The 10,770-nt window shown below is 41.0% G+C and overlaps 1 protein-coding gene across 1 annotated transcript; it reads right to left on the bottom strand.

Annotated features, from left to right (window-relative positions):
- Positions 1-5,150: 5,150 nt before the first annotated feature.
- Positions 5,151-6,915, bottom strand: LOC147867383 (uncharacterized). The gene has a single exon (XM_087315164.1). The coding sequence runs from the start codon at positions 6,687-6,689 to the stop codon at positions 5,397-5,399; it is 1,293 nt and encodes a 430-aa protein (XP_087171290.1). The 5' UTR covers positions 6,690-6,915; the 3' UTR covers positions 5,151-5,396.
- Positions 6,916-10,770: the final 3,855 nt, after the last annotated feature.

Raw genomic sequence — 10,770 nt, 5'->3', positions numbered from 1 at the left:
TCAAGAGGCGATGGCTCGCCTAAAAGAAGAAGCTTCCAAGCATATGGCCGAGATAAGAGCCCAGGCCAACCAAAGGATACACGAGCAACACGAAGCATTGGGCCGGGTACAAGCGCAAGCCGCGGCCAAGGAAGCCGAACTCAAAAGCAAGTTGGAGGAATACGCAGCCACAATGGTGAAGAAAGAGACGGAGGTTCTAGACTTACAGGCCGCGCTCGACAATGCACACGATTGGAACCAGCGGCAGGAGGAAAGAAATCGCGAACAGGAGGAGAGGATGAACGCGGAGAATGCCGAGCTGCAGAGTCAGCGGACGACCCTTAAAGAGATGGCTGACGAGTTTTTCATCAAGTGCAAGCTACTTTCGAAGCAAAAAGACGCCTTATCGGATTCCTACTTCGCCCTACAAGAAGAGAGAATCGTCGAACGGGAACAAATTTGGGCCACGTGTCAGAAAGAACGGGAGCAGGCCACCGAAGAACTCACGAAGCGTTACAAGCAGGCTCTCCAGCTCGTAACCGCGGATGCAAAGAACAGTCAGACCATCTATGAGCTAAAGACACAGAAGCTTCAGGCCGAGATCGACGGCTTAAAACAGGAATTAGCAGCCATCCGAGCACAGCCCGGCATGGATGAGACACGCATCCGCATACTGCTCGAGAAACAGCGCCATCACCTTACCAAAAAGGTCGAGGAAACATTAAGTCGCGCAGGAGACGAATGGGCAGCCCAAGCTGCCGAATTGCATATTTTACGCGCCGACGTCGAGAACCGACGGAAGAAGGGCCGCGACTTCTACAAAATGGACGAAGCCAGCATTCAAAATCTGCGTGCAGATTGAACCGAGGATTACCAGTCCTTGGCAAAATCTCACACCGCGGCAATCGAGCAAATAATGGAGGACTTCAATGACGGTCATATGTTGTTTCGCCTGGAAGCAGAAGCCTTCGAACGAGAACGACTCGCTGCCATCCCCACCAGCCCTCCAACGGCCATAGAGCAGAAATAAGAACCTCCCAGCGAGGAGATCACGGACACGGCACAGGAGGAACTTGCCCCGGCCAACAGACATCCCATGGACGTCCACACGGTACCAGAGCCTGTCGAAGGAGAGGCCAACGCCCACGAACCCACACCCCCACCAGAAGAATCGGCCACCCCCGGACCAAACTCAACCCCCCGCACCAACAGTCCAACCAGACCACCCTGCTGCCACCCCGGACCCCGAAAGCATCCTCGACATCTTAAAGGAGGAATGAAACGAGGATCACGCCTAAAAGGCAATTTTTGTAATATTGTTAGTATTTTGAAGGTCGTGGGTCCGACGGACAAGGTCCTGTCCCACGGGCGTGCCAGGTGTTGTGCAGAGGATAGAAATGTAAAATTAGGAAATTAGCAGACGGCGAGTCCGAGTATCACGGGCCACCAAGGGCTCGGCTGTGTGTAAGGGGAAAAGTTATTTAAACGAGGAACAATACCTCAGAAAAGAGAGAGAAGAAAAATTATAGGCGGAAGCACTAGCTTAGTCATTCGAATTAGATAAACTTGTAAGGTCACCGGCCATAGGCCGTGTTCTGTAATCCTTTCGGCCATAGTAATACATCTTATTTGTGCCTATTTTGGTTGCATGATTCTGTGTTTCAATCTATACCTATGAGTTTCACGCCGCCACGTCTATCAAAACCTCGCTAGTGTTTTCTCTCTGAACCCTGTATCTCTCTCGACGCCTCTATACGAGCCTTCATGTACCACGCCCTTGAAGACCGATAGTCGCAGATCTATCGAAGGTGTTCACCCAAAGGAATGGGTAACAGTTTACATTGACAAAATTTGGACGTTTAAGGAAGACAATGATAGATATAATAAAAGAGATATTACCAAGTCTAGAAGATGTCTCAGATTGAAGGCGAACAAGATTTAGTACCACAATTTGGAGACACCATTTGGTGAATACAATGATTTGATTGGTACATTTGAAAATGAGTCGGAAGAGTCACAATCGTATATTAGCTATAGTAGTGATTCTCATGAAAGGAGTGATCATAGTGATGCAAATAACTGAATGTATTTTTTGTGCAATGATAACATTTTATCGAATGATATAAAAAAGTTGATTGTTTTGAATTTTTTGCTTCTGAAATCTTTAAGATCTAAAAACTTATTAGTGGTCACAAGTTACTTTTCGTATTTGACCAATTTTTGGCATTTTTCAATTTTACCAAATTGTGAAAATTTCAAGTTTTTGAGAAATGTGACATTATCAAGGTGTTTTGTGAAATGGCAAAAAAAGCCCCAAAATCAAACAGAATATTCCTTATCCTTCCACTTGTGAACACGAACGTGTTTATAGACTCGCATCTATAAAACACCTTATATATGTAGTTGTCTTCAGATGCATGACTTCCCAAGTCGATGCATTGATCTTGTCAGGTTTTTCTTTGCCATATTGCACCGACAACCATAGGTCTTTGCATATGAGCATGTCTCTCATCTCTCATGTTCGACTTCCAAACTGAGTAGTTGGAGCTAGATAGCTTGAACATCCCTCCGAAGATTCATTCATATTTCTATAACTTTGAGATTATGAACCTCTGCTCGAATACTAGTTTGATAGAATATGGGACGGCAACAACCGATTCACAAGCGAAAATAAAAAAAACAATAACCAAAACATTTGAAAGATAGAAAATGCATAAACATAGAGACACGAGATATTAACGTGGAAACCCTAAATGGGAAAAACCATGAGAGCCCACACACTCCAAACAGAATGACTATGTAAAGAGATATACAAGAAACTCTAGGCAACAAGCTCGATCTCCTCTTTGTCTTACCGACAATTACTCAAGTCTCTCTTAGCACACACGGTGATTACCACTCTAATGATCTCATATATACAATATGTTAGCCCTAGGTGTATATATAGTAATACACGAGTATGGGTTATTAATGTATTTGGAACTTGATCCGGACGGGCCGATTGATGGCCAGTCCCTTAGCGGATCCTACTTATGCTCTTCCCATCTGGAGGAACCAGTTTACCCAACAGAATGTAGAGAAAGAGAGAGAGATGAGCTGACAACACAATTATATTCGAAATAATAGCACTTTGTACGTGATGATGTGCTCATTGAGCACCTTTTATACAAGTCCTCAAAAGTACTATAAGTACTTCAATCCTCATGAATGAGCCATCGACACTAATTGCCTATAGTATTCCTATTTACTAAAATAGGAATATAGGCCTCTAATGGCTTGTCGGCTTTTTTAACCGATCTTCCTCAATTGACTCGGCTGTCGGCTTCTTTAGCCAATTCGGCCTACCAGCCTTTAGCCGATCCGGCTCATGTTGAGCTTGTCTCTCAACACGTTTTCTGATGAAAGTGTCAATTCCTTCACTTTCTTCCATTTCCAATGTGACAAGGTGTCTCAAGGTGTTGATCTTTGTTGTTCTGTCTAATGGTTTGTGGCATTCCTTCAATGCATCCCATATTTCTTTTGATGTTTCTAGTTCTTTTACTAAATCTATTTGTTCATAAGTTAGAGGAATAAGCAATTCCTTGGATGCATCTACATCTTCATTTTTTCATTCTATCAATTCTGGGATGGTTGTAGGTTGTGGTATTATACCTTTCATATCTATGAATGTATTAGACAGAATCAATTCTGGGATGCCTAGGATGATTGTGTAAAAAATTCCGTTCCCTCTCTCTAATACATACATACATACATGATCCATACATGTTTCCCCTTTACTTCATTTCCAGATCCTTGCTTTAAACACAAAGCCTTGTATTACTATTATGCTCCTAGTTGTCCTACAAGAAGTTGCTAATGCCAGTAGAATATCTGAACCTTGGCCATTCATTACCCCCTATGCAGGAAATGACTCTTAACATACTGTTGGACGATTGATCAGATGGCGCTTCCACCTCCGCATCTATCTCCATCTCTGTCTTTGAACATATGGATCCTAACCTCACTGATTAATCAAAACGAATTCTTGGGTCATGATTGTGCCAAGCTCATTGAGGATTCTCCTTACTCAATTCTCTTAATTCTTTTGTGACGGATGCTATACCGAAACAAGCGTTCATTAGAATTTGTGATGCTTGCTCCTTCATCTATTTAGTAAAACCTCCTCCCCTCCAAGATTTATGATAATTTCTCCCTCCTCTCTGCCAAAACCACAGGAATCTCTTTCATCTTCTCCCTACCTGGCATTGCATAAATATGGCAGGGTTTCGACAAACCATCAATGATTTCCCAATGCTTAGGTAATGTTCAAATAACCTAAAAATATTTCATAGCTTTTGATGAAAAGAAAGAAATCACATCATAGAATGCCCAAGCTTTCTCGTAAAATAAGTGACGGAGTACATGAGAAAGACACTATAAGTAGAAATATAGGGTTCTAATGTGTTAACATGATATGAAAAACCAGCAACACTATCATAAAAGACCCGCACAACACATCTCTTTTCTTGCACATGCTGCTAGAATGAAAAAAGAAATCGCTACTATGAAATCTAGGAGTATCATGTTGTTGACATGATGATGTATGGATCTTCCATCTAAGGCAATTTTGATTATGAAGGGTTTTCGGGTAGCCACTATAATTAACAAACAACAATGTGAGATGGATATGTAGCTAAATTGTTGGCTTTACAAAACCTAGGATTGGTGGTTGTGCTTGAAGTATCAACATGTATTTTTCAACCATAGACGCCTAGGCGCCTTCCACATATGTATCATTAAATGGCCACGTCAGTTGTTGTGCTGGTACTTTAATGCGCATAGTCAGAACAATTGCACGCAACCATGCCAGACATAGATACATACACGCACCGCACCCACTCAAACATTCTGGATCTGCAAGCTATGCTTGCACCCATCCAATTATGTACAAAATACCTTCTTGTTCATCACATTGTTTGCTGGATCAATGCTGTCAAACTTAGAGTTGGCTCTTTATAATAAGGGTAAGAACAATGTACTTCAAATTGTGTATCAATCTTAGTACCAATTCTAAGCAAATTGAGCGTTAGCCTCTGATATGTAATCCCGGAAATCCTATAACCAGAAAATCATAAGAGAAAACAAAAAATACCATCAATTTAGTTTTAAGTGTAATTATTGTCTTCGTCCTACAAATCATGAGGAAGGATACAAAAAACATTGTTGACATGGAGGTCCAGGGTTGTATCTGCATCGAACACCACCAGAGGATGATGATGCAGCGTTGCTCACAGATTTTCGAATATATAAGCAAATAATTGGCTTATAGTGTAACCCAAGTTGGCCTGATGGCAAGACACAAAGTCCAACCAAGTGTATGTATGTATGTATGTATGTATGTATGTATGTATGTATGTGTAGCAAAGTAGATGTCCTGTCTATGAGTACAGGCAATTAGGACACTTGAGAAGTCCGGTAGCACTACAATGGCGACAGCGCATTGGCTCTTGCCCCTTCCGACTGAGTTTTCCTTTCCCTTTACAAAGAGGGCAAACTAAGAACCTCCCGCCCCGGCAAGTGCAGAGCGAATCACGCTTCAAACCATGAGGAAGAGCCTCAAGTAGAAGAGAACCCAATTCTCCCTTCTTGTAAAGTTGCATGATGTTATCAATACCCACCACATATTCACCTCGCACATAGAGTGTGGGTACTACTAGGACTTCTTCAGCCATTGGTATATTAAGTGCATTCTTTAACTCTATCTCATGGTATGGATGTAGGGAGATACTCTTTTCATCAAAGGATGTACCAACAAGCGAGATTAAGATGGCCCTAGCTGCATTACAGTCCTCGTACGCGTCGGCCTCAGCACGGTCATTTGTGGAGTAGAGTGCTGGGAGCTTCTCTACCTCCCAGCTGCTACCTTTGGTTGTAGTGCTGGGATGATGCAAAACGTTGTCTCGAATGAGCTGTTGGTTTCGATTCACATTCGAAAACGAATGCCAAGCTCGGCGGCTATTCGCATTGGCCTCCAAAGATTTGAAATCCAAAGTAATCGCTCCGTGGTTTTCGTATTGATCTGAAGATTTCGTCGGCCGGCTCTCCCTGAACAAGGACTTGAAACTAACGGGGCTTGAATGTTTTTTCTCCCTTGAAGAGCGCTGGAACCATTGCTTAAGAAGGCCACCTGAAGCCGAAGTAGAAGTAGAAGAATATGGTGTGGATGGAGGAGAGGTGGGCGTCTCACCTTCACCTGACAACCTGGTACCAAGTAAGTCCTCTCTCTTCCCATGATGGTTTTTAGCCATACTTCCAGCCTTGAAACCAAATAATCTGAGGGAAACGGATCGTGCCGAAATCTCATCCTCATCATAAGCCACTGAATTTTCCGAAAGAAATATACTTGCTTCATCACCGAATAACACTGAGCTACATGATCCCTCCATGGATCCACATTCCTCCTGTATCACTGTCTGAGCTGCTGGACGATATTGCCTAACAGATTCCTCGGGATTATAAACCATGGACCTCCTTGGCCGCCGATGGGAGACTTTCAAGGCTTTCAAAGAAGCTAATGACTCAGTTGTCAATGTTGACGGTAATGGCAAATGGATGATTGATCCCGGATCATTTCCCTCATCTGCATCATCATTATCATTATCATTATCATCAAGCCCCAGCATGAGTTCCGACACATCAATCGTCTCTGCTTCATCTTTGCTACTTTCCATGCTGCAAATCTTACGAGCTCCTCAGATTTCTGGCAATGAGTCCCCCAAATTCAGCTTTAATAAGCCCCAAAGCTTTGTTTGACCAATCGGACAAACACAGAGGAGAGAGGTACCCCAGAATTTGACGAATCCTTATTACCCCTGTTATTAGCGATGAATGATTGTCCTGGTATTGTTTCTAGTTATTTAGAAGGCATCAACGAGGGTAGACACAGAGAGAGAGAGAGAGAGAGAGAGAGAGAGAGAGAGAACAAGAGGTTGGGGGTTTCAATCAGTTCTTAACCAAGCACAAACAAATAATTGCATTGGGAGAGGATAAGCAGCAAGAAGGGCCGGCCTGTAAAGGACAACAGCCCAAAAACAAAAACCATGGTTTTGGTTATGTATGTACATATGCCATTGTCCCAAAACCACCATGGTTTTTGGTTATGTATGTACATATACCATCCATTCCCAATTCAGATGTACATACATATATATATATATATCATAACATCATGCATTCACTTTCTTACCACTTACGACAAACGCTCATATTTATTTAATTAATTATGTGGAAGCCATCTATAAAGCACCGGCTTGATTTCTAGAAATGTGTGTGTGTGTGTGGAGAGAGAGAGAGAGAGAGGTAAAAGATTCCGTTCTCTTTTTCATCCACGGACCCACAACACAACAAGATGTACGTTCATTCATGTATGTATCATGTATGTATGTATATATATATACATATGTATATGAACGACCCAAAGAGCTAGTAGAAAAAATACATGCACCAACTACATATGTACATGCATACGTACTTACCTTGGGTATTAAGATGAAGGAGGCACACGTGTATGAAGCTATAACTTTCCCATACTATTAGAGTATCTATCTCAAAACAATAAAGAAAAAAGATGGCCCAAACCCTAGGCCTATACATAGGAGCGATCTGTTATGGATCGCACGGTACTTATATATATATATATATCATATTATGTTCATATATATATGAATGTTATTAGCAACGAGATGCTCCTCCTCTTGTGGGTGGCTAGTAGGCTACCTATGAATCTAGGATGCAGCCAGCAAACCCTAAACCCTCATAAGTTTTTTTTCCTGCATTTTGAATATTTTACAGAAAGGAAAGGCAAGTTTCATGCTTGAGTTATCTAGAACATCCTTTCAAATTGATCCTATTTACCAAGCCTATGAAAACCTCATCAAGTTTTTAAACTTGTGTTTATTTTAGTTGGGTTATGAATCATGATTATGTGCTGTGCTCTCGAAATTCTAACTTCTTTTTGTGTTTTTTCCTTATGAGAACAATACATAGGTTTGTACAACCTTCTCCCAAGTCTTTGTCATTGACCTTATTAACATCTAAGATTACCACTCAGGGGATTTTTCTGCCACCTTTCTTGTATCCCAAACCTTAGGTTAGGTAATAAAAACTCTATTGTGTTATGTTTCCTTAACCAAAGACTAGGTGGAAGGGTGTGTATCATTTTGTAACTTTATATGATGTCCAAAATGACTAGAGACCTACATCTAGTTTTTTATCCTAGTCAAAACTTGATTCGAAGACAATGTTAATTAGTACATTTCAAAGAACTAAATACTAGCTCTTCTCTTCTTCTTTTTTCCAAAATGAAGCTACTTTCCCATTAGTTAGGAAGGATTATTACAAAGAGACCGTACAAGGAGGCTTCTACATAGATCGGGGAATCTCCCTCCGATCAAGTTCAAGAAAATGAGACTAGTTACATCGCCTTTTAGACTGACTAGTTAATGTAAGTACCTATAGGTAAAAACGGTGCCCTTTAGTGATGGCTAGTACGAGACAACTCCTGGGGTCGACAACGAAGGGAGGATGGTAATTGAGTCAGAAACAGCCAGCGTGGGGGCTAGTAGTTCCACCTCGGGCCACTTCCTCCTTGTGTCACCATAGGCGTGTTCCGTCATTTCTGCTAAAAGCGCAAACGGGCAGTAACCACATCATTGGAATGGCTGCAAACCTCATCCAATTGCCCTCGTAGGCAGTTGATAATCGCAAACCATATGTCCATGATCACTTCCTTCAAGGGCCGCACCAAATCTTGAAAGACCTTTAGGCAACGCGCTTTCCATACATACCACAAGGTGAAGCCTGCGATCACTAGCTCTTCTCTTAGTCATTACACTTCCAGTAACACGAGGTGATGTACTGATGCATGGCCATCAACTTGGCAAGAAGGTTAGGGAGTTCCTCACTTAGGAAATGTGGACCTTCGTTTCTGATAAGCTTTGGAGAATAAGTGCAATGCACAATCACTTTTCTACAATTGCCTTAGGAAATGTGACCAAGTAAAATAAATTGCCACATTTTTGTATCAAAATTGTGTGGTGGTCACATGTTGGAGAGAATAAGCATATTTTTGTGTTCTCTTATAGAATTTTTGTGATGGCCCTATGGGCACCCTTTATGCGAGATTTAACTTTGATCCACTTAGTAAATACTATAGTCAATTGCAAAACGTCTAATGCTTGAGATAAAAAAATTCTCAATTTTTTAATTATTGTCAATACACGACTAATTCTAGAGAGTTGAAGTCACGTGGGAGTAGGCGTTTATGGCATTAACACTCGTTGCATCTATTTACTTGTGTGTATGTATCTATGAAGAGCATGGGTTCCCACAATCATACTTTGCAATATTTTTTGGAATGTAAAATTTGCGCTCAAATGTCCTCCATCTCATTTGAAGTGACCTTTCTCTATTATTGTTTTCACATAGCATCGAACATGCACATGCGTAAGACATCATCCTATCCCTTCTTGTATGGATTTCCCCATCGATTGTAAATGGCTTGTGCTTTTCCAACATACATCCTATGTGTTCTGGGAGTTATTCCATTAACCAAAGTCTTTCTACTTAGTCTTGCACAATGCTCAATGCCCAACGCCCAATGCTTATTGAAGGACGGCATCAACGGGGAAGAGGGTTGTGTCTAGACCTCATAATGAATTCTTGTGGTCTCTTTGTCACTAATAAAACAAAGATTTTATGCTCGAGGATGTAACCTTTTGTAGGATTCAAAGGGTATAGACCTAGTGGTCAAGGTTTTCCATTTTGTACAAAAGGGTAGAGGTTTGTTTCTCAGTGGGGTAGAAATAAAAAGGAATATTGTTGTTTTTGTTGATCCCAATAAAAAAGGAAAGACGGAATGGAGAGGAGTGCATCAAATAATAGGACATTCAAAAAGGGGTTAGCTTTTTTTATGAGATAGGAGTGCCAAAACACTCCACTTAAGGTAGATGATTTTTCTCCCAATCGATGTATTAGGAAATAACTTCATCATCATCTTAGACTTGCTCTCATGCTCCACATAAAAAGAGATTAATTATTGTAAACCTAGTGATCACCTCCTCAATTGATTCATTAAGCTAATGTAATTTGCGAGAATTATGGTCTTAGTAATTCATGAATGTGGTTTTTTTGGAGAGAAATTAGTGTCAACATCATTATATTATGTAAGTATTATTAAACTACTTGAAAGACATATTGTGATGGAGTTGAAGAGTGGGACATATGAAAGAGAGTGCATGAAGGTAAAAGCATAAAGAGAACCTAAAAATGAGCCCTTGAGTCAAGCACTCGAGTAAAAAGAAGCCATCAAGTCAATTACTTGATTCCAAAGAAGCCCTCAAGTTGAATCCTCCAATTGAGAGCAATCCTCGACTTTACCCAAATCCTTGATCCCAACACAAATCTCAAGTCCAATACTTGACACCAAATCTCAACTTGAAACCTTGACGTCAGGCCTCAACTCAACCTAAAATCGTGAGACCAATTGTTATGTGCATAGTAATATCTAATCATGAGATAGGTTTTTCATAGTTTTCCCTAACCTTATGATGAGTATGTGGGGCTTAATTTTCTATGACCCATATTTTGTAGATAGTTAAGTCTCCACCTCTTTTGCAAGTGGTGGTTATAGTGAGAGAACATAGAGAGACAGTGACTATATAAGCACCTTCTCCTCCTCTTTGTTACTGTTGGTTATCTTATTCTCTTCTTATTAATACAATTTTCTGTTTTTCTGTATAACTGTGTGTTCTC

This window comes from Azolla caroliniana, unplaced genomic scaffold (genome assembly GCF_043228905.1).
Source record: "Azolla caroliniana isolate FFs.n. ecotype wild unplaced genomic scaffold, voAzoCaro1.0.p SCAF_2, whole genome shotgun sequence".
NCBI lineage: Eukaryota > Viridiplantae > Streptophyta > Polypodiopsida > Salviniales > Salviniaceae > Azolla > Azolla caroliniana.
Note: the sequence above shows the minus strand (reverse complement) of the source record. Positions and strands in the feature narration are given on the sequence as shown.